The 25,482-nt window shown below is 35.6% G+C and overlaps 1 protein-coding gene across 3 annotated transcripts in view; it reads left to right on the forward strand.

Moving 5' to 3' along the window:
- Positions 1–25,482, forward strand: part of NRK (Nik related kinase) — a 146,607-nt gene that overhangs the window by 82,856 nt on the left and 38,269 nt on the right. For all 3 annotated transcript variants that reach the window (XM_049107124.1, XM_035712153.2, XM_035712154.2), the window contains exons 7-16: positions 683–773; positions 3,826–3,956; positions 5,623–5,677; positions 11,186–11,264; positions 12,273–12,448; positions 14,039–14,102; positions 14,518–15,685; positions 19,108–19,209; positions 21,964–22,022; positions 24,085–24,179. In XM_049107124.1, coding sequence (XP_048963081.1) covers positions 683–773; positions 3,826–3,956; positions 5,623–5,677; positions 11,186–11,264; positions 12,273–12,448; positions 14,039–14,102; positions 14,518–15,685; positions 19,108–19,209; positions 21,964–22,022; positions 24,085–24,179 — 2,020 coding nt within the window. The remainder of the gene's footprint in view (positions 1–682; positions 774–3,825; positions 3,957–5,622; positions 5,678–11,185; positions 11,265–12,272; positions 12,449–14,038; positions 14,103–14,517; positions 15,686–19,107; positions 19,210–21,963; positions 22,023–24,084; positions 24,180–25,482) is intronic.

Genomic DNA, 25,482 nt, shown 5'->3' on the forward strand with positions numbered 1-25,482 from the left:
TTGACTGTAATATGGGGTGATATTAGTATCTTCCTCGAAGGATTGTAGTGGCGATTTCATAATTTCCTAAGTATTAGCTGTTTTTACTGTTACTTCTATTATTAATCCCCAGTGATTATCTGGAGCAATCTCCCTGAAGCCAGGTCAGGGGTTAGGCAGGTCACAGGTTAGTTTTAGTGGTGAATAGGCTGGGGCCAGCACGGTAAGCCAATACAAATTGCAAATGCTTTAAAATGAATTTCCATATTCCCCCAATTCCTCAGCCTACAAGGTTGACTAGAAAATATTTTGGATTAAACAAATGGTTGGATGAGGAATAGAGTAAAACAATGGCTGAGCTATGATATTTAAGATGTCCAGGTCTTCACTCTTATGGTTAGTTGGAAATATGGAGACTAGAAAGGAAGGTAAATGGCCCAATGTATACAAACATTACTTTTTGGTGTTTTTTTCCTTTCATGGGTGTCCTGATTTATTTTCCTTTCCTTATAGCCAAAAGTTGTATTTCTGGGAACTGGTTGTAGGAATTCCAGCCTAAAGAAAGAATTTTGTCTGAAAATGCAAATTGGGCCATTTTTCTTACCAAAAGCTTTTCCAAAGATACTAAGAACGGTACCAAAAAAAGAGAAAATATATATACTGATGTGACTTTTTAAATAACTATATATCTATCTATGTGAAGGGTTTAGCTCATCTTCATGCACACCGTGTAATTCACCGGGACATCAAAGGTCAGAATGTGCTCCTGACTCATAATGCTGAAGTAAAACTTGGTAAGTTTGTTCTTATAGTACTTTAAGTGAGGCCCCAGATATTTTAATGGAGAATAACCCTTTTAAGATACTATGTGTTGTTGTTGTTGTTTTTTTAATCATGTCACTAACAACATCTTCTACGTATTTAGGCTGTGTTTTCCTTGCTTACAAAACCAGTCAAACTTTGAAAATTTGTTTAGGGAGGGAGATGGAGCAGGAGAAAAATGCACCTTTAACTGCTTCTCTAAAATCATGTGGTTAAAAACAACTCTGAAATAATAATGGAAAGCTTCCATTTTGGTCATTGTTTTGCTCTCTATTAAGTTATAGGTATTAGATTGATTGCAATAATTGAATTGCATCTTAATTATGTGAAGTTTCTGTGCCATGGACAAGGAAACAAAAAGACAGTTCTTCCACATCACAAAACCATATTTTCCAAAGAATATCAAAGAACTTTTAAATGACTTAACTACACATTGCTTCTTTGGAATTTCCCCTCAAATATATAAAGAACTGATATCAGTTACTCCCATAATATCCAAATCAAGTTTAGAATTAGAAATCAAAAGGCCAGAAAGTCCCTGACTTTCTATTCCAGGATTCAAAATGGCATAATATATTTTAAAATAACACACATATTGTCTCACAGGCACACAGGAAAAAATGTATTGCATCCTTTAATGTTTAAAATAAATATTGTTGGTTTTAAAATAATACCCTATGAATAATAGTAGTACTAGGCAATGTCAGATAACCTCATTGATATAGAATATGAATCACTGGTTATTAGATCATGTATTTTTTAAAAGATTTTTATTTATTTATTCATGAGAGACACACACAGAGGGAGGCAGAGATATAGGCAGAGAGAGAGGCAGGCTCCATGCAGGGAGCCTGATGTGGGACTCGATCCCGGGACTCCAGTATTACGCCCTGAGCCAAAGGCAGGCGCTTAACCACTGAGCCACCCAGGGGTTCCAAAATCCGGTGTTATTTTTAAATGATAATCAATTCTTAGCTACCATGTCTCTAGCATGACCTTATGATAGTTCCCATTTTCCTGATAAACAACTATAACTACAGCAGGGATTTTGTTCATTTATTGGAAGGTTTTCATTGAGTATTTGTGAAAGAAGCTTGTGGATAATTGTTCTTGAAATAAGAAAAGAAGCAATTTCAAGAAAATGTATTATGTCTTAAGTTTCTAAAAGCTACAAGGCTAGCAACACAATTTTAAGACACTGTGTAAATATACAAGAGGAATTTGATCTCACATTCAAATGGTCAGGATACAGAGTCTGTCACAAAGCTACATACACACTATGTTCACATATGGCAGCACTCCCATATATCTGAGTCAAGTTTCTGGCCAACTCAACCATTTGCAACACAGAAGAGGTATTGTAAGTAAATGAAGAGCCACTGAAAACTCTGTCACAAAGTCCCTACACTAAAGCTTATGTACTTTACTTTGTAGGAGAGACCTTTTAGTTAGAATTTAATCAGGCTTATTTTATATACAACTCTTATACATTTGAAACATTTCTTAGATTCCAGTATACTTTTAAGCAGCATATTTATAAGAAGGTTGCAGAAGGCAAACCCAAGGGCATCACAGGGAGTGCTAGAAAGGAAAGAGACTGGAAAGTGATCATATTGTAATTGCAATTGATCAATAATCCTTACATTCTGGTCCTTAGGTCATTAAAGAAAAGTTAAATTATGCCCCTGTTGAGTTCTCATCTCTAATTTTATCTAAATTTCAAGCTTTTAATTTTCCTTTTTCTTCCATCCATCACTCTTTATTCTAATCTTCCCTTTTCATTTTCTTCCCTGAATGTCATATATATTAGCTCATGGACTTCATAGGTATTTCTTGGCCCTTAAAGTTGGCCCTCAGGGATAGTAAGAAAGCTAAGCTCTGATAAAGTACTCTCCTAAAAAATCGAAATAATGAGATTGTTTAATACCCAATGATGATTTTAACATATTACAGATATCTCATGTTTTTAAAAAATCTTTTATTTTCATTATTTTATTTTATTTTTATTTATTCATGAGACACATAGAGAGAGGCAGAGACATAGGCAGAGGGGGAAGCAGGCTTCCTGCAAAGAGCCTGATATGGGACTTGATCCTGGATCCTGGGATCATGCCCTGAGCCAAAGGCAGATGCTCAACCACTGAACCACCCAGGCGTCCCAGATATCTCTTGTTTTTAAGTCCTTCCTTAAAGACTACTTTAAGCTCTTAACTTTTTAATTTTTCATTTCTTCTCCTAAGTTCTTCAAACTACGATTCAGTCAGTGTTATTCTCCATCCTCTAGATTCCTGGAAACCATTCTAAATTAGAAAATCTACTTCATTTTTCATCCCTGAAAAAAAATCATCTACTTTCATTTTTCATCTTATTTTTTCTGGACTAAATAACCCCAGTCTACTTTAGCCCTTTTTTCTGTCTGTTACTGAGGATACCATACTAAATATTTTCATATAATGTATCCCACAGATGAATAGAAGACTGAACTTTTATAGTCTAAACTAAGATATAGATACCACAGTAAATATCTGCATCTGATTCTGAAAATCTGTAGAAGAACTTAAACTAAATGCTAGCAGAAAACTAATTTTTTTAATTGGTGTAATAGGACTTTCTAATGTCATGAGCGGGGCTTCCTAATAAACTACGAATAGGTTTTAGATTTCTTAGATGTTGCCTATAGTGTTGGTCTTCCTCCAGTTTGGTGGCAGGTCCAAACACTACATATGTTATCACTTCAGAGGTTCAGGGTACACTGATGGAACTTTATTTTTAATATTCATGGTAAATGTTCAGCCAAACCTACTGTAGATTTATAATAGCACTTCTGAGTCTCTTTCCAACATAAATAGCAGCAATAGCCTATTTCCCAGTATTCCTGGAGTAGACTTCATGGTAAAGTTTTCTGGGCTGGAATGAAAATCTGTTATCCATTGTGGATTTTGTATTGGCTTTCCAAGTTAAAGCAATAACTTATTGAGCTTTTTGTTACTGATTAATTATTTTGACATATGCTGAATTTTGCAGTGGATTTTGGAGTGAGTGCCCAGGTGAGCAGAACTAATGGGAGGAGAAATAGTTTCATTGGAACACCGTACTGGATGGCACCTGAGGTGATTGACTGTGATGAAGATCCAAGACGTTCCTATGATTACAGAGTAAGTGTGAGGATTCAGATAGTGGGAATCAAAGTTTGGAAAGGACTTTTGACTAATGTTTATTTTTAAATGATAAAAGATTTAAAAGCAGGCAACTCCTTTCACATTAAATTCTAACAAGAAATACTGGCTGCTATTCATATATGTGGTTTGATGACATGCATAAATATATTTTCTAGGAATGTAGACAAAGTAGGCCATTGGAAATTATCTACATTTGAGGAAGAATGTCTAGTTCATGTTGCTTGCAACTTCTTGGGGAAAACATTATATTATGTGGCTTTATATGGAAATTTAACTTCCAGGGGCAGAGAACTTTGTAAACTTAAAAGCGAATGAATGTAAAGCCAATTATTAATCCCCACAGTAACTTAGCTCTAGAAAGAAAAAAACATAATTTGGTTACTCAGGATAATGGGGAAAATCCTTGTCATGGTTCACCTCCAAACCGCTGAAAATCAGTGGAATAGACAAATTAAGTAACAATTCATGATATTTATTAAAATTTCCACTGAAACTGCAATTTGGACAATATATATCTACATACACATTTCAAAAAGTTAATGTGGAAAGAAAACTATCCATTTGCTATAGACTGGAAAAACCACACTGACTCTTCACATCGTAAGTCATCCAAACAATTCATTGTGGTTTTCGTTGTGTGGAACCTAGGACTCAATACTTGAAGTTGATTAATTCAAGTCTCATCTCTTTTCCCTTTCCCTTAAATGCCCTCTGCTTGATCTGCAAGCAGATCTATTGAGAGCTTATAGTTTAGTGCTATTATATGCTATGGAGACTATGGAAGCACAATGTTCTTTTAAGTGGCTTGCTGTAAAAATCTTTTAAGTGGATGCCTTCTACCTGTACAACTTTTAGCAGTATTACAGGGACTTTCACTTATATTAATTATTTATTAATTATTAATTAATTTTTAGCCCCATGTAAATTGAAACAAAGTTTCAACTTATGCCATCACAACCATCCTTTGAAGCTAAGAAATGTATTAACTGAGATTCTCAGAATTCAGTTAACTTGTGTAGGAGTCATTCAGCCAGACAGTGTACTTCCAGCCATGTGCCTTTCTGCATTCTAAAAACCAAAGTACAGTTAATAGTGAGGATATGAGCCTCTTAAAATCTAATTTCCTTGAATAACCGTAATTATATTCTCAATTTGCTATATTCAAGGAACTGACTGAAGTGCTTTTATATATGTTATTTCATTTAATACTCATACCCGTGCTATGAGGTGGATATCATTATTATCTCCATTTTACATAGAGAGAAACTGAGGTACTGAGATTTAAATCATTTACCTAAGATAGCACAGGTAATACATCTATGTGATATGATTTCTTCACAGCAAGCTCCTTTTGATATTTCAGTTAAAGCAACAATAGCAATACATTCAAGACTTCAAGACGAATTTTCCTTACCCTGAATGCTATCCCATATCATCCTATTGTGTAGTGCAGTAATGTCTAATCACAAACTCAGATAACATCTTCCTATAATGCCAGCCTATAAGGAAAGCTTATTGTAGAAAACCCATAAAATGTATCTCACATTGACATTCCCCCAACCAAAAATTGTTTTGAGATTCTAAATACTATTAGTGTCCCATTGTTAAGTGACTTCCGGGGGTCATTTTCTTTCTTTTGCAGAGTGATGTGTGGTCCGTGGGAATCACTGCCATTGAAATGGCTGAGGGGGCTCCTCGTGAGTAAAAATGTTTATTTATTAAAAAGTTTGGGAAGCATGTTTTATAAATTTGTCACTCGTACCAGTCAGCTTGTACTGGCCACACAGGTGCCACACTATTGCCAAACTGTAAATGGTGGCCTTTTCAGTGATTATCAAATGTTCTAGTCAGAATGGCCAGATGTATATATAAGGAGTCTGTGCCTTTCACTTATGATATATTATTTTAGGCTATTGAGTGTTGTTTCAATTTAACCTCAGTAGTATTTGGTACTGACAGCCCTGATAATGAGAATCTAAAGGCATTCCAGTACATAATGATTGGTGGAATATTTAGATTCTAGAACATTTATAGCCACACACTGCTACTGCTTCAGACTGTGGTAGTTAAGAAAATCTTCCAGTGAGAAAATGAGTGAAAATATCAGTGAGGGTGACAAAACATGAGAGACATCTAACTCCAGAAAATGAACAAGGGGTTGTGGAAGGGGAAGTGGGTAGGGGGTTGGGGTGACTGGGTGATGGGCACTGAGGGGGGCACTTGGTGGGATGAGCACTGGGTGTTATGGTATATGTTGGCAAATTGAACTCCAATAAAAATTTTTTTTAAAAAAAAGAAAATCTTCCAGTGTTTCACTGAAATTAAACCAATCCTCAGCCTTGGGAAGTGAGGGGTTTGTGGGGGTTTTTCCATTTATAGTCAGTCGAGCTCACCTTTGGTGCCTTCCTTGCTCATTTTAGCCACTCCAGTGCCCTTAATTGCTCAGAAGGCTCAATTTCTCTTGTTTCTCCCTCATCTCTATCTTTTAAATGTTCTGTCAGCATCCTGTTCTTGCAGGACACTGATTTCTGATAGGAATGTGAAATTAAAATGAACTTGGATATAAATAATGAATACATTCCTACTACTGTTGGATGAGAAGTAAGAGAAATGCCTGGAGTGTTTGTTGGGGAACAGGCAAATGGGGGTGGAATTTCTTTGCTTCCACTTTTCTAGGGAGATCCTATATGGTCCCATGATCCTGCATGCTCTGTCTGTACAATGTCCACCCAACAAGCTTTATAAATTTGGAGTATCATAGTACTGTATTTCAAGGCCAATAGGAGTAATTTCAAGGGGTAGAAATAGTGGTGACATGATTGTTAATAATCCCTGGTGTCCCTTAGAGTATCAAAGATAAGATCAGGTTGTTGCTGCCTCTCTTTTAGTGCCCCCCAAAACTACAAAGTACCTCTGTTGGGTGAATAAAAAATCAACAATGAAAAAACTCTATATACTACATATATAGAATTGATATAAGACTAGGGAGATGAATGTTATTCCTCCTCATATCTTGATTATTTGTTTTTGTGAACATGCTTAGATTGTATTAGATTAAGCAGAAGCTTCTCCTCTTTTTCTATCTCTTTCTCCTCCTCATCCCTCCCTTCCCCATCCCATTCTTCCTATTTTTTTCCTCCTTCCCTCCTCCTCCTCCTCCTCCTTCTTCCTCTTCTCTCTTCACAATATGGTATTTCATATGAGTACTAATGCATATATTTATTTAGGATACATGACTGCAACTAGTAGTATATTTTTCTGTTGTTTCTGAATGTTTCTTAGCATGCCTTTAAAAAAAAAAACTAGCTTTCTACATTTTGAAGATTTGTATTTCCTGGTCATCTTTATTTTGTTTCACTTTGTCATTCCAAAGTATTAAATAAATCATGGGAGGGAAAAGGGGTAAAGAGATAACTCATAAAAGGAGTACAGAGAAGGAATTTTGTACACAGTACACAGATAGTGAACTTCTTACAAAAGGTGTGTGAGGACCAGGAAATTTTTAATTTACAATGAGAGAAAATAGGACCAACACGCCTAAATAAGTAATTGGAATACTACAAATTTGGTTATGAGCAACCTGAAATAGCCACACTACTAAAACATTGGTCTTTCACCTGCCTCCTGTATTGCCTGGAGTATTAACTTTGGATGGGATGGGAATAATTGTCATTAATTTAACTGCAGAACGGGTGGCTCAGCGGTTTAGCGCCACCTTCAGCCCAGGGCGTGATCCTAGAGACCCAGGATCAAGTCCCACATCAGGTTCCCTGCATGGAGCCTGCTTCTCCCTCTGCCTGTGTCTCTGCCTCTCTGTGTCTCTCATGAATAAATAAAATATTTTAAAAAATTAACTGCAGAAATCCTCCATGTTTTGATAATTATCATCTCAGAGGGGGTGGCCCTCTAAAGTGATAATCATATGATAATTGTCTCTGAGGTTCAGATAACAAAAGTTCTTTCTTTGGTGAGTCTCTCCCAGAAAAGTAAAAAGAAAGGGAGAATAACTTAAGCTGTAGAGGCTCTCAGAGGAGGAAAGACCTGTTACCAGTCCATACCAGGACCTTTTTAAGTGCTTGGGTTCATTCTTTATTTTTTTTCTTAAATTCCACATATGAGTGAATCATATAGTGCTTGTCTTTCTCGGACTTATTTCACTTAGTATTATACCCTCTATGAAATGTATTTTTAAAAGAGATTTGCTATTTCAAAGGAATGAGACTCTAATGGTGAAATATTTAAGCATGTTAGATATGGAGTAAAGGGAACATTTATTGGCATTCCTAAGATTAGACTCTCTAGGAAACATCCACTGTTTGACATAGCTCTTGTACTCACCCTCTTGAACCCATCCTGTACTGCATTCCTTTGTGGACTTCTCATTTCCCTTAATGAAACTTTCCTTAGTCTATGCTCTAACTCTTGATCCTTGGGGATGTTGTTAGTTGACTGAATGATACTCAAATATTAACAAATGACAACTGCTTAATATTGTACAAACTCACTTAAAATACGTTTAAAGAACAGAATCTGAAAAAAAAAGAACAGAATCTGGTGACTGGACAGAGTAAAGGAATGAAGATAAATATGATCTTGATCTTTTTTAAAGATTTTATTTATTTATTTGAGAGATAAGAGAGAGCACTAGAGTGAGTGTGCACACAGATCAAGCACATGAGTTGGGGGAGGGGCGGACAGGGAAGGAGAGGGAGAGAATTTCAAGCAGACTCTGTACTGACCCTGATGCAGGGCTAAATCTCAGGACCCTGAGATCATGACCTGAGCCAAAACCAAGAGTTGCATGCTTAACCAGCTAAGCCCCCCAGGCACCCCTGATCTTGATCTTCTAGCTTGGGGATAATACTGCCCTCAATTATAAATCTATACCTTTATTAATTTATACCTATGTAATTGAAAAAATCTTGACCTTTGGACAATTGCCTTTATATCACTCTAAAGAAATAACCCTGGGGAGTTTTTTCCTACTATTACAAGAGGCCAGATTGCATTGTAGTTTTTCTAGATAATGCATTTTAGAGAAGAAAGGATGACTCAAAAGAGTCATTAATATCAAATTGTCCTTACATGAATGACACAGTTATAATATTAGATGAAACATGTTAAGATGTGGAGAAAAAGGAACACTCTTCTAATATTGGTAGAAATGCAAACTGAAAAAAAAAAAAAAAAGAAATGCAAACTGGTACAGCCACTGTGGAAAACAGTATGGAGGTTCCTCAAAAAGTTAAAAGTAGAATGACCCTATGATCCAGTAATTGCAGTATTGGCTATTTACCAAAAAAACTACAAAAACACTAATTTGAGAGTATCTATGCACCCCTATGTTTATTGCAGCATTATTTACAATAGCTAAATTATGGAAGTGTCCATTGATAGGTGAGAGGATAAAGATGTGGCATATATATATTACTCAGCCATAAAAAAGAATGAAATCTTGCCATTTGCAACAACATAGGTGGAGCTAGAGAGTATTATGCTAAGTGAAATAAGTCAGAGAAAGACAAATACCATATGATCTCACTCCTATGTGGAATTTTTAAAAAAGATTTTATTTATTCATGAGAGACAAAGAGACAGAGCGAGAGCGAGAGAGGCAGAGACACAGGCAGATGGAGAAGCAGGTTCCACACAGGGGCCTGACATGGGACTCGATCCTCTCCAGGATCAGGCCCTGGGCTGAAGGTGACGCTAAACTGCTGAGCCACCTGGGCTGCCCCATGTGGAATTTAAGAAACAAAACAAGCTGAGAGAGAGAGAGAGAGAGAGACCAAGAAACAGATTCTTAACTATAGAGAACTGATGGTTACAAGAGGGGTGGTAGGTGGAAGGATGGGTAAAATAGGTGATGGGGATCAAAGAGTACACTTACCATGGTGAGTGCTGAGTAATGTATAGAATTGCTATATCACTATATTCTACACCAGAAACTAATATAATACTGTATGCTAACTATACTGGAATTAAAATAAAAAATTTAATGAAATAAAAAATATATCAAGAAAAAGTAAATTTAAACTATGACTCTTCTTTGGAGATTTTTTGCACTGCCAGCTTTGTTTAACCAAAAGTCAAGAGGAAATAAGTGAAGTCAGACATATATTTATTTTTTTAAAGATTTTTAAAAATTTATTTATCCATGAGAGACAGAGAGAGACAGACAGACAGACAGACAGACAGAGGGAGCAGGCGCCATGCAGGGAGCCCGACATGGGACTTGATCTCGGGTCTCCAGGATCAGGCCCTGGGCTGAAGGCAGCGCTAAACCACTGAGCCACCCGGGCTGCCGCAGACATATATTTAAATGCTTGTAAGAAAGCTTATAGAAAATTCCTCAGATCAATAAGGTAAGGAATTTATATAGCACAAAATGGAATAGACTTTTCTTTGTATAGCTGTATATTTCAAAATGTGAATGGAAGTCCTCCAATTTGGCACGGACTTGAAGTTTCAGATAGTTAAAATTTTTCTTACAATACAAGTAGTTAATGTTTATTAAGTGCCTATTCTGTGCCAGATAGTTTAACATGTAGGTTAATCCTCATGGCAACTCTTTGAAGGAATTCTTGATTTTTTTTCAGATAAAGAAACCAAAGCACAGACAGATAGGTTAAATAATTTGCCTGAGGTCATAAAGGAAGAGCTAGGATTTGAACCCAGATTATATTACTCTAGAGGATGTGTTTTTAATAGTTACACTATATCTACCTCTTTTCCTAGGACTGTCAGTTTCCAAAACAGATTCTTCTCATCTTTTTGTACTGCTAAATTATTCTTTATATATTATTGTGTTTAGGTACTAGTTTGGTTGACACTTTAAGCCTATAATTACATATTTCAATTTTATATCTGTAGATACCTACACCAAAAAATACAAGAGAGTATTTGCGTCCATTTTTGGTTTACTTCTCTAGATAGAAATCACCAATCACAGATTTTAAAATGTTTATCCAGTATAGTTTATTATTTGCTGCATCTCAGGATGTTGAAGTGTGAGGATCTTATATAATGGACTGTTTGCCTTAAAATGAGCTTTTCCTGTAACTACATAATTTTGTATCTATTTATTTCTTAGTGTCTATTAAACATGATATGTGAAAAAACACTGAGAGACCCCTCTGGAATGAGGAGTGTGCTTTGTTGTTACCCTTCTCAGTCATTCTAAACGTACCTATTTTCCTTTGCAGCCCTGTGTAACCTTCAGCCCTTGGAAGCCCTCTTTGTTATTTTGCGGGAATCTGCCCCCAAAGTCAAATCCAGTGGATGGTAAAGATGAATGATTTAATCTCCTAAACACATTATATTGACATTTTTTATGTAGCAAATGAGTTTTAATCAATTTCATAGTCTTGTTTCAACATCTTTGTTGCACAGTATATCCTAAAAACTAATACATTAAGTGGGAGGTCCATGGTATATTATGATGACATTACTGCTCTGGAATTAATGGCATGTACAGTTGTTTCTCCATTAATAGCATGGACCAATAGAAATCATTTGTGACATTTCTCACTGTGCCTAGATAGGCAGTCAGTGATTGTGATATACAGCTCAATTGTTCAGTGCATTAAACTCAACATCCATAGACCTAGAGAAAAGAATTTGTTTCCTCAGGGTGCTACAGGCCAACTAAACTTGGGAAGCCTTTACAACTGAAGCTTTTTGATTGAGTGTCAGAAGCTTTTGCTTATTAGTATTTATTACTTGCCCTGGTAGAAGTGGTGGCTGTGATTTGAATACTGACATTTTTCCTTGTAATTCAATTTAACCCTTCCCACAGATTCAGTCTTTCTGGACACACCTGTTTTCATGGGCCATTTTATAAGATTAGTTAGTCCTAGTGCTATTGACATTACATCTTTGTAGATCATTGCATCTACAACTATGTAGCAATGCATATAGTCAAGTGAAACAGTCAGGCTTCAAAGTATGACTACTGTGGGCTGACCAATCTAGTCCCATGGCCTACATATATCACATTAACCACTCCATTGCCATCACACCACTTAACTTTTTACTGTGTACATACTTCCGAACTCTTTGAAGTTTATACTACTGTTTAAATGCCATTGACTCTGGTTCATCTGAGGTTTGAGTGGTATTGTTGTACAATGTATATTGTCAAGCTGCAGGACATATGACAATTGAAAAGACAATTATAACTAGAGGCAACTCTTTCCAAAACTATAACTTGCAAAGTGGCATGTGTGTGAGGGTGTGAGAAGATAGGGCAGGACTGAAGATGTTCTTTTCTCTTTCACTCATTTCTTTTAGGTCTCGTAAGTTCCACAATTTTATGGAAAAGTGCATGATAAAAAATTTCCTATTTCGTCCTACTTCTGCAAACATGCTTCATCATCCTTTTGTTCAAAATATAAAAAATGAAGGACATGTTGTTGAGTCATTGAAGAAGCATCTTACTGGAATCATTAAAAAGAGACAGAAAAAAGGTTGGAATATGTCAACTTTCATTTTACTGGAATGAATATTTAGATGAGAGAAGAGTTTATTCATTTTTGCAGGAAAAATAATATTTAACAATTAGATTGAAAGTTAAAAATCTGAGGCCTTCGATATTTAGTGTTTCTACTAATATGCCATGTGCAGTTAATTATCTCTTACCTGATTGTCTGCATATATATGATTATAAATTGTTGCCAATTATAACTGGCAAATGTTAATATTTATAAAAACCTTGAAAGTATCTAGAAGAATTTTGTGATGTGCCAATTTTATTTTAAGAAAATTTCTAACTAAAGAAATAAAATAAAATAAAATAAAATAAAAGGTTACAAAATCTATATCTTACTGCTCTTTTTTGGTTGGTTGATATTTTAATTAACTCCAATGAAACAAATGGATTTATAAATATCCATCTATTGACTGTTATTTTGAAATAATTCCTGTGTTCTATACAAAGTTTGTTTTATGCACTAATCTCCAACTATAAGGTGTAATTAAAAGGACTAATTTATACAAATAAAAGTTAGCTTTTATACATTAATGCCAAAAATTACAGGATGGATTTTCATCAAATCCAGAGTAAACTACTTAGGAAGTTTTAAATTTATATTGTATGGCACGTTCCACATTTAATTTGGGACACCATGGGCAGTGTTGAGAGTGGTGATATAATGGAAAAGGGGAAACTGGAAACATAGCAGTAATTCCCAGAATAGCTACAGGATTGATTACAGTAGAGTTTCTTCCATCTACATAACCATATGTATCCTATTTTCGAGTGAGAAGCAGCAGAAATTAATTTATTTAACCATGGTAGAAAATTCACTGGCCAACATCACAAAAGCCAGCCAGTCTCAAATGGGTACAGGAGGACCTCATTTCTATGTGAGAATTTGCTAATTTCCAGAGTTGTGAGACTTCCAGAATGTTACCTATAGGAAAAGTCACATTTATGTGAGGATTACATAGCTGTAAATACAGTTGATCTAAACACTTTTATTTAGGAAATTCAAAAGAAAAGTCTTGTTTGTAAGCTTCTATATTTCAGCACAGAACAGATGAAATGAGAAAAGCTGAACATGTTGAATATCTTAAATACAAAATCTAGAATTTAGATTTTTACCTTCTCATTGGAAAGACCAAAGATCCTGATCCTCATTTTCAAAGGTCCTCATTGAAAGGAATAAAGATAGGGTGGGCCCAAGCCATAAAGTCCTTACTTCTAGATCGCACACCTTTAAGCCATGCTCAACAACCACCTATAGAGTTTCTCTCGTTCCTTTCTCCCTTTGTCTTTCTTGATTATTTCTCTTTAGTATTGCAGCAACCAAATTACTAAATTCCCTTTCTTGTGCCCAGAGAAATTAGTCTGTATGGAATGGCTTCACTATGCTGCAAAAGTGGGCCTAGAAACTAGGATTATTGTCTATATTACCAACCAAGTGTGATTTGAAGGTTTACCTTCTTGTCCTTGTAAATTCATTTGAAATTCTGAGCATTAAAGGGTTAAAATTCACTAAGGTAGATTACTTTAATCCCTGCTGATTTTTATCTATTTTTATCTCTTTTATAAAAAGGAATACCTCTGGTCTTTGAAAGAGAAGAAGCTATTAAGGAACAGTACACCATGAGAAGATTCAGGTGTGTTAGATAAATTATTTATATAACTTGTTGCTAGCAATTTATGTAAGACAGTTGATTCTGTACTGTTGCATTTGACTCAGAAGAGCTTAATCCTTTCTGATATAACAAATAACAGCTCTCTGAATTTTCAAAAGATATTTGAGTGGAAATGTTGAGGATACATTTTTATTACTACTCAAAGATTAATTTCTGGCAATAAAATGATCAAGTAGATTATTAGATAATTAATATTTAGTATATTAGTAATACAAAAACTATTGCAGACATTATATGAATGATTCAAGAAAGATTAATTGAAAATATCTTTATTGTAGAAAATGTCCATTTTTTTAAATAAAAGCATTTCCCCTGAGTGGCTTCACTCCACTGACAATTTTTACTATATAGCAATCATTTGTATGTTTATTTCCAGAGGACCTTCTTGTACTCATGAGCTTCTGAGACTGCCAACCAGCAGTAGATGCAGACCACTTAGAGTTCTGCATGGAGAACCCTCTCAGCCAAGGTGGTTACCTGATCGAGAAGAGCCACAGGTCCAGGCACTTCAGCATCTACAGGGAGCAGCCAGGGTGTTCATGCCACTACAGGCTCAGGACAATGCACCTAGGCCTCTACAGGGGCAAGCCCAGGCACCTCAGCGGCTTCAAGGGGCAGCTCGGGTGTTTATGCCACTACAGGCTCAGGTTAAGGCTAAGGCATCTAGGCCCCTACAGATGCAGATTAAGGCACCTCCACGACTCCGGAGGGCAGCCTGGATGCTCATGCCACTACAGGCTCAGGTTAAGGCACCTAGGCCTCTACAGGTACAGTCCCAGGTCCCAAAAGAGCAACAGGCTCAGGCTCAGCCCCAGACATCAGAAGAGCCACAGGATTTGGACCAGGTGCCAGAAGAATTTCAGAGGCAAGATCAGGTACCTGAACAACAACAAAGGCAGGGTCAGGCCCCTGAACAGCACCAGAGGCAGAACCAGGTACCTGAACAGCAGCTGGAGCTGAACCAGGTACCTGAACAGCCAGAGGTACAGGAACAGGCTGCTGAGCCCACACAGGCAGAGACTGAGGCAGAGCAACCTGAGTCATTGCGAGTACATGCTCAGGTGTTCCTGCCCCTCCTGTCACAGAACCACCATGTGCTGTTGCCACTACATTTGGATACTCAGGTACTCATTCCAGTCAAGGGGCAAACTGAAGGTTCAGCTCAGGCACAGGCCTGGGCACTAGAGCCCCCACAGGCAGTGGGCTCAGTTCAAGAACTGATAGAGGGACTATCAAGAAATTTACTTCGAGCACCAAACTCACATAACTCAAAGCCGCTTGGTCCACTGCAAACCTTGATGGAAAACCTGTCTTCAAACATGTTTTACTCCCAACCAGAACAGGCAAGGAAGAAAAAATCAAAAGTGTCTAGTCTAAGGCAGGCATTGGCAAAAAGACTATCACCAAAGAGGTTCCGGGCAAAGGTATCGCGGAGACCTGAAGACTTGGAGCTCTCAGATGTAGAAGCCTGCAGGCGAAGGCGCCAGCGCAGATGGGAGGATATCTTTAATCAGCATGAGGAAGAATTGAGACAAGTTGCAAATGTAAGAGTTTCTTATATTTTTACTGAACCAAATATGCAGAGAAAACATGCTAGTTCAGGCTCCAGTTTCCCTTTGTAAAACCAAATGAAAGAAACCGTACTTGTCCCCGAGAGAGTATTAACTTAATAATGTATATTTCAAATAAAGTATCTTAAAATTTCCAGATAATTATGACTAAATTTGAGAATGGAAAATTTGCTTGAATGATCCAGGTAATTGCTTAGTATCTTTGTAGAGATAGAGCTTTAATTATTAACCAATAAACGGACATCATATGGATATTTAAAATTACTATTTTGTATCTTTGAAAATTACTGTCATAGTTCAACATTTCAAATATAATTCATTTAAAATAAACACAAAAACAACTTTGGCTTTGTTCTCCTAACCTCTAAGTTAATTAGTCTTTCTTTTCATAGAATGCTGAACTATGCTATTTAAGTGAATTATACTAATTTTTTTTTTAATTTCAGGATGTTTAGATCAAGGTTAAAATGGAATGGAAAAGCAGTTTCCAAAACATTTTGTATTTCCTATATGTATGACTTGTCTTACTAATTTTCCACCATTTTACATAATTAATTTATGAAGTGTCTCCCTAGAACATGACACAGGTTACAAATTCCTCTCTGCACTCTTTTGAAATGCAGTATGTTAATATCTTTATCTTACTTTGGAATAGTCAAAACTTCATTCTTTCAAATTTTCTAATATAAGTGAATATAATTTGGCTGGAGTTGATTAATTCAATCTGGCAGATCTAATGTCACAATAAAGAGTTTGTGGGCCTCATATGCAAATTAAGGAGGTCAACAGGATTAGGAGAGCAGTTGTTTTCTTATACTGCACAGCATCCACTTACATAAAGGAATCCTAAATTAAACGCTGGTGTCAACATCCATTTATCTAATAATAACTAGTGTAGTAATTACAAATGTATCTTGTCTGAACGTCTGGATAAGTGACTTATTTGGTTTGTCCATTGAGCCAATTAAATGAGTGTTATTTCCCTAACACGTTTAACTTGAGAAAAGGGAAAAGCAACAAGCAAAGAAAGGCCCAAAAGGGTAAATGGATGTCTATTCCCAATAAAGGGGGAGATAGGAAGAGAAAGAAACCATGTAGAGAAATGGAGGTATGAGTCTAGAATGATGATATTTGCCTGGAATTAAGGCATCTAAAATGCTAGTGATCAATATCAATGAGCACTAGTAACAAATCTAATGGGTTTTGCATTTATGAAAAAGACTCGCTATGCATCCCTGCAAGACTCAAGGAGGGGAACTGAGTGGGAAAAATTAGAGAGGGAGACAAACCATGAGAGACTCCTCTAACTCTGGGAAACAAACTAAGGGCTGTGGAAGGGGAGGTGAGGGGTGGGATGGGGTAACTGGGTGACAGGCAATGAGGAGGGCACTTAATGGAATAAGCACTGAATGTTATACTATATGCTGGCAAATTGAATTTAAATTTAAAAAATGTAAAAATAGGGATCCCTGGGTGGCGCAGCGGTTTGGTGCCTGCCTTTGGCCCAGGGCGCGATCCTGGAGACCCGGGATCGAATCCCACATCGGGCTTCCGGTGCATGGAGCCTGCTTCTTCCTCTGCCTGTATCTCTGCCTCTCTCTCTCTCTCTGTGACTATCATTAAAAAAAATAAATAAATAAATAAAAAAATAAATAAATAAATAAAAAATGTAAAAATAAGTAAAATAAAAACAAAAGACTCATAGCACTGGTAGCATGACACATACTATTGTCATTCAGTGTTTTAAATATACATCTGAGAAATCATTCTAAAGTGGAAGAAAAAGTCAATAAATAATGGTTGCCAATCCCATGACCCCAGGATCTTGTACAGGCATTCATATATATATATTTTTAATTTTTTATTGGTGTTCAATTTACTAACATACAGAATAACCCCCAGTGCCCGTCACCCATTCACTCCCACCCCCCGCCCTCCTCCCCTTCTACCACCCCTAGTTCGTTTCCCAGAGTTAGCAGTCTTTACGTTCTGTCTCCCTTTCTGATATTTCCCACACATTTCTTCTCCCTTCCCTTATATTCCCTTTCACTATTATTTATATTCCCCAAATGAATGAGAACACTTGCCATCAGGGAAATACAAATCAAAACCACAATGAGATACCACCTCACACCGGTGAGAATGGGGCAAATTAACAAGGCAGGAAACAACAAATGTTGGAGGGGATGCGGAGAAAAGGGAACCCTCTTACACTGTTGGTGGGAATGTGAACTGGTGCAGCCACTCTGGAAAACTGTGTGGAGGTTCCTCAAAGAGTTAAAAATAGACCTGCCCTACGACCCAGCAATTGCACTGCTGGGGATTTACCCCAAAGATACAGATGCAGTGAAACGCCGGGACACCTGCACCCCGATGTTTATAGCAGCAATGGCCACGATAGCCAAACTGTGGAAGGAGCCTCGGTGTCCAACGAAAGATGAATGGATAAAGAAGATGTGGTTTATGTATACAATGGAATATTACTCAGCTATTAGAAATGACAAATACCCACCATTTGCTTCAACATGGATGGAACTGGAGGGTATTATGCTGAGTGAAGTAAGTCAGTCGGAGAAGGGCATTCATATATTTATATGTGATTTTTAAGGAAAAGATACAACAAATAATTGATACTAACTCAAAGTCATAGATCTTTTGAATATCTAAAAATGTACTAGCATTTAGAGATGAATGTGAATTCTTCATCTAACCAAGGGAAAGAAAACTCATTTTCATTACTCTCTTTGAGTTGAAGAAATAATATTGACTGGCTTAAATGTGAGAACAGAAACTTTCCCAAGCTCCCAGAGCTCAATTAGTGAGAAATATTTATACTGCTGTATTACAGATCTTCCATGGTACAGAATGACCAAACTGCCTATGAACTGTGACAGTTTGGGGTTATGAATTAAGCTTTAAACCAGAGATTCTTAATCTGGGCCTAATAGATTGATGCAGGTGGTCAGTGATCCCCTTAAAAATGTATGCAGACATGGGGATCCCTGGGTGGCTCAGCGGTTTGGCGCCTGCCTTTGGCCCAGGGCGTGATCCTGGAGTCCCGGGATCGAGTCCCACGTCGGGCTCCCGGCACGGAGCCTGCTTCTCCCTCCTCCTGTGTCTCTGCCTCTCTCTCTCTCTCTCTCTCTCTCTCTCATAAATAACTAAATAAATAAATGAAAAAATATATATATATGCAGACATGTGTGTCTATATGCAGTTAGAATCTCTTCAGATTCTAAAGGGAATCCACAACCAAAAACTATTAGCAACTACTGGTTTAAATCATTTTTAATATTTGAAAACTATTCTTTTAAATTATACATTGTGAGGATAGAGTTACTCTTATCATTTGCATTTTAACAACTAAGATATCTATCTTCCTTTTTGTTTCAAAGGACAAAGAAGATGAATCATCAGACAATGATGAAGTATTTCATTCAATTCAAGCTGAAGTCCAAATAGAGCCATTGCAACCATACATTCCAAATCCTAAAGAGGTAAGTTTCTCAGTATGAGTTGCTGTGACATTAATAAGTGCTGAGAACAGTGGTTCTTAAACTTTTTGGTCTTACGTTACCTTTACACTCTTAAACATCGAAGACCCAAAAGGTCTTTTGTTTATGTGAATTGTGTCACTCAATATTTACTGAATCAGAAATTAAAATAAAAATTTAAAATATTTATTAATTTATTTAAAAGAAAGTAAAAGTATTACATGTCAACATAAGACACAAAATTTTAATAAAAATAACTATTTTCCATTTTGCTTAATGGAAAACAACTGGATTCTCATATCTGCTCCTGCATTCAGTTTGTTGCCATATTTCATATTTAAGTATATGAATAAAAGCTGGCTTCTCACATACAAGTAGTTGGGAATGGAGAATTTTCATAGCTTTTTCAGATAATTGTGTATATTCTTTGATAATACACCAAAACTACATAAGTGGAATTTAAAACCCTATCAGTGAAATTTTAGGTATTTGGAAGTATTAAAATCCATTGTTCTCTTGTATACTATGAGTAGATGTCTTGCTCATGCACAATTTTGTATCTTCATACATTGATCATTTGGAAAATATTGATTCAGTGTGTATGTAGATCTTTCCAAATATTTACACATTTCATTACACAGCATCAAATAAACAGCATTTGTTAATGTCACCAATTTCATCAGAAAAATGATTGAGTATTGATAAGTCATGTGCATGCAACAGATAATAAATTTAAAATTTTAATTTTCACTCCACAGCTCAGTTTTATCATTGCTAATAACGTCAGTTGCTTTTTCCTTGAATTGCGAGGCTAACTTCATGATTTTAAATAAAATGGCTGCCAAATACCCAAACTGAATAATCATAGTTTGTCTTGTCATTCTTTTAAGTAAAAATACTGCCCACAGAACACTTGGGCATTGTTTTGGGATGTAGTTTATGAAAGGATCTGGGTTATTTAATCTGTGGTATTTTTTTTACACTTCTAGGAATAATCAAGTCAGTTCTCATATCCAGGTTGACTTATTGCCTTACTAATAGTGGGTCAGGAGTCTCATTGTTGTTCTTAATCAGCACAAGGGCCCCAGATCACTATATTTTTCTCTTCTAGATGCTTCAGAATAGTTCACTATGATGTCTTTCATGGATAATTATACTTTTAAAATATGTTACTTTTGATACTAATGGTCCTTTGAAATGAATAACAGAATATCGCTTTATAAATACTAACCACTGGCAGAAGGAACATAAGCTGGATTGTATTATTTACTTACGAAAAGCCTTATGTCTCCCTCTCTGCATTATTAAATTATGGCTTTACTCCTACCCTCAGATAAAATTATTACCTTAAGCATGTGTCTTTAAGCAGGAAATATAATGAGTTGTATCTGATTGGTTTGGAATGCATCATTTGCCTTATATATGCTATTCTTACTAATCATCTTCCCATTTTTTTTTTTGGACCAAATACAGCCAATTTGTATCATGCATTAGCTCTTCTTATTTTTGGCCTTTATCTTTTCTGAGTAATCCTGGCCTCTAGTTTACTAGTTCCTGAGATCAGTTTCATGAACCAAGAGGCCTAGACTGGGTCAATATGATACTAGTTACCTGAATCAAATGTGAAAGAAGTCAGATTTATCATGCATACTGCCAAACATCTGGTTACATTTGGAAGCACTCATTAACAAAACGTGACCAATTATCATTTTTCATTTCTTACCATCTGTCCCTTGGAGTTTAAAGGCAACCTTGGTAAGTTATTACACAGAAAATAATGTAGTGAGGTTAGTATAGTTTCTATAAATTATAGAGTAACTTTATCAGCATGAAAATGCTAGATTTTTAAAAAGTATAACGTTTAATTTTTCCTTCTAAACTAGTATGACTGCCTTGTTGAATGTCAGAATAACCTATTTTTTTGGTTAGCTAAGAATTATTTTAAGTAGAAACCTAATGATATGAAACTAAATAAGGCAAGGCAACACTACATGGTCCTATCTACTAATGTTGGCAGAAAATAAATCTGCCTCACTAAGGGATGCTGGCTCATTATATGTGCTCTTCCTCAAGTATTTTGCTGCATTTGATGAATTAATAATTAATAGAAACCAAATTAATTCATTTAGAACTGAAAAAGTATTGGAACACTGATTATGACATTACAGTCCAATTGTAAATTGGAAACAACATACATTCTTGAAGGTGGGACACTTCTGACACTTGAAAGATTTTAATGATGCATGTGTGTTTGTGTGTGTATTACAACTTTTGAAAATCTAGGGTTAGCTTAAAAGGGTGAGTGAGTGAGAAGTTTGGGCTCAAATTCTGAGTAAGAAATTTGGACTTGATATAAAAATAACATGAAAACAGAGAAAGAACACTGAATTAGAAGTTAGGGAACCCACATTCCAATTATAGATATTGTGTAACTTGATGTGAAATTCTTAGAAACGTGATTTTTCCTCTCTGGGGTACAGGTTCCTTAATAATAGAATTAGGGTGCTTGATGATATAATTTTCAGGATCTGTTATTATACTAAAATTCAAGAATACCATCAGAAATTATGGTTAAGCAGTTCTAATGTTATACTATAAGTAATTATGGGAACAGAATCTAGTTATGAAAATCAGATTTCATAAGTTGGATTTTTAGTAAAAATATCTCTATGTGAAGAAAGGAATTTTTCTCATGAATTAATAACTGAAAAGAATTTATGATTTTTTTTTTTACCAAAGTATTGCATTGTCTTTAAGGTTCAAGAGAGATCTACTTATAATCAGGACTGTGCACAACGTGTCAAGTTCTCTTCAAAGTATGTGTCTCTGATTTCTATATTCAAATTACTCACAGTTTACTATCATGTGGAGAATTCAAGCACATTTATTTGACACCAACTTTTGTGTAAATTCAAAACTAAACTATTAATAAAAACATCGTCATTAGTGATATCATCGGCCTCTAAAACCTTAACTACAGCAATGCATTAACTAGATATTTTATATCTGGGCATACTGCAGTCTCAGTGTCATTTAGTTTAACAATTAGCCAGCAAGATCCACAATTTAATAAAAGAAATGGCAATCAATTCTCTGACGGTGTTCAATTAGTACTTGATAATAAAAAGATGTGAAACTTCGCATATATCATGTAACTTCAATTATACATTTTATCATGTAGTACATCATGTATCTCATGTACATGAACTACATATTAAAGTACACACACACACACACACACACACAAAAGGTACACACACAATTCCTAACTTTAGAAGCTAATGCCATGGAATGGGCAAGCTTGAAATGACCTATTGGAAAAATCAAATCTAAAGCTCATTATTATACCAATGATATTTTATACCAGTAACTATATTTTTATCTCTGAAATATCAGTGATCTTCAGTAATTTTCAAAGATCATATTCATATTTTAGATGTTATATGCAAAGTGCTATATTTGAAAGTTAAATTTACTTATTTAAAGATTTATTTAATTTGGAGAGAGATTGAGCATGAGCAGGAGAGGCAGAGGGAGAGGGAAAGAGAATCTGAAGCAGACTCCATGCTGAGCACAGAACCCAACAACTTGGGGCTCAATCTCACGAGCCCTGAGATCACAACCAGGGCTGAAACCAAGAGTCGGAGTCTTAAATGACTGTACCACCTAGGTGCCCCTGAAAGCTAAATTTTAACATAGATTTTCCTTGAAAATCATACCCCTTCCAACTCCAAATTATAATGAAGAGACCTTAGCCTATATTCATTCACTAAATATTTATTGAGCACCTACTGTATTCAAGATACTGGACAGCATGGTCAGACTGCAAAGAGTTGATAGTATGTAGTATATATATTCCTACCGCATTATTATTTATATTTATTTATTTGTTTTTTCCTACCTCATTATTATTTAAGACACCACATATGTATGTCCTTAGATTTAACTTATGTGCAGAAATCTTGGGAAAAAAAGAAAGCAAGATCAGGAATTTCTCTCTTCTCTGAATTCATTGATGAGTTATCATGGTCCTTCTGACCACAAAGGAGAAACCAGTTTAATTTTGCATATCTTTTTTTAGTATCATGGAATATGTCTTAAATAAAATCCCATATACAAAAATTAATGTTGTTAAGCTAGATTTGGATATTCCCATTATAAAAAGATTTTTGAATTTATGAATAGCAAATATATTAACTTTAAATATAGTTGAATTTATAAAGTTAAATAAAACTTGAGTCTTTCCTGAAATTTGGAGTCCTAGAAAAGACTCTTGACTGTTCTAGGCCTAGATCAATAACCAGAGTCCTTCTATAGAAATTCTGAAGTGACATGAAATTTAGCAGCACCAATCGAAAACAGCTTTCTAAATATTCCCTGAATTTGAAAATTAAAAAATGAAGTGGCCTAATTGTATGTCCATCCATCTATCTAAATCAGGAATAGGTCACTAAAAATTCAAATGCCAAATCGGGATGATAATATAGGAGTATTTGACATAACAATAACAACTTTTTATCTTGATAAAATCTACACATAGACTATAAAGTTATGTTTATCACTGTGTTACTAAGTATATAATAATATCAATATTACCTTAAATAAAGTTTATTGAATTTTTGAAATTAAATATGATATGTGAAGGAAATGTATACTATATGGAAACATTTTATTTATATATTGGAAATTGTTTTTCTGTTCTAGATAAAATAGCATATTTGTGGAAAAAGGAAATTTGAAAATATTACTTAAGTTCTACTGCTTTTTAGTTGATATATACCAATATACTTAAAATTTTTGGTTGGTCTTGATATTGAGCTGTACATTCCCTTTATGAATATTAGGACATGGCATATGCTTTTCTGTCTTTTCATTTAGTGTTCCTCAGCAGTCTGTTTTGGAACAAGCTCTGAAGCCCACTGACATCAGACAAAGGAGTTCACAAAATCCTCAGAATTGCCCAGCGGCGTCAGGTGATTCAAAGCACAAAGTTTAAACAGTCAAAACGCAGAGATAATGTTTAACTGTTTGTATTGCAGAAGAGAAGAAAGAATTTCGAGAAAGAATGAATCAAGTATTAGAGAAGCCAATGTAAAATTAAAACCAGGAGGCCATTGAATTTGGCAATAGCATGGTCAGAGGTGACCTTTAAGTTGGGTAGTAGTTAGAAACGGGTCTAGGGAGGCAGGGGTGCCGATTTTAATTTCTGTACCATGTGGAAAAAATATGGGAAAGGAACCTGGGAGAAGCGTTTCTAACAGGCTAAAATTTATAAGCAGACCTTAAAATATTCACATATTAGATGGAGTAGTTGTGGGCACATGTTATTTATTGTTATTTATCAATTTGTTATTTCACCACCCCAAAATAAATATATACAGTATCTCATAAATATCCCTAAATGTTACAAATCAAAGTTTTTAATCAAAATACATGAAAAACTAATAAAAATAATAGAAAATAACTTATCAATTTGTAATATTAATTTCAAAAAGTGGTTATGATATACTTTTGAGAGTTTAAATGAATTGTAGATTTGTGAAATACTGAAATAAAGCCAAAAGTTCTGCCTTAGGTTATAAAATCTGGCATTGCATATTTTTATGCAATCCAAGTAAGTTCAGCAAGGACAAATGCCTGAATGAGTCCTCAAGTCATCTGTAAAAATGTAGAACACAGATTTTATTAAAGTGTTAATAATAAAAAAAGATATATAGGTGTGCTGTATCAAAATAAATATTTTTCGGGATCCCTGGGTGGCGCAGCGGTTTGGCGCCTGCCTTTGGCCCAGGGCTCGATCCTGGAGACCCGGGATCGAATCCCACGTCGGGCTCCCGGTGCATGGAGCCTGCTTCTCCCTCTGCCTGTGTCTCTGCGCCTCTCTCTCTCTCTTTCTGTGACTATCATAAATAAATAAAAATTAAAAAATAAATAAATAAATAAATATTTTTCAAAGATCTGAACTTAAAATCTCCATAGTTCTTAGGAAACTCAGATAATGGTAGAATTTTTTTTGTATATTTTTTTATTGGAGTTCAATTTGCCAACATATAACACCTACTACTCATCCCATCAAGTGCCCCCCTCAGTGCCCATCACCCAGTCATCCCATCTCCCCACCTCCCCTTCCAATACCCCTTGTTCATTACCAGAGTTAGGAGTCTCTCATGTTCTGTCACCCTCTCTGATATTTTCCCACTCATTTTCTCTCCTTTCCCCTATAATCTTTTTCACAATTTTTTATATTCCCTGAATGAATGAGACCATATAATGTTT

This window comes from Canis lupus, chromosome X, assembly GCF_003254725.2.
Source record: "Canis lupus dingo isolate Sandy chromosome X, ASM325472v2, whole genome shotgun sequence".
Classification (NCBI taxonomy): Eukaryota; Metazoa; Chordata; class Mammalia; order Carnivora; family Canidae; genus Canis; species Canis lupus.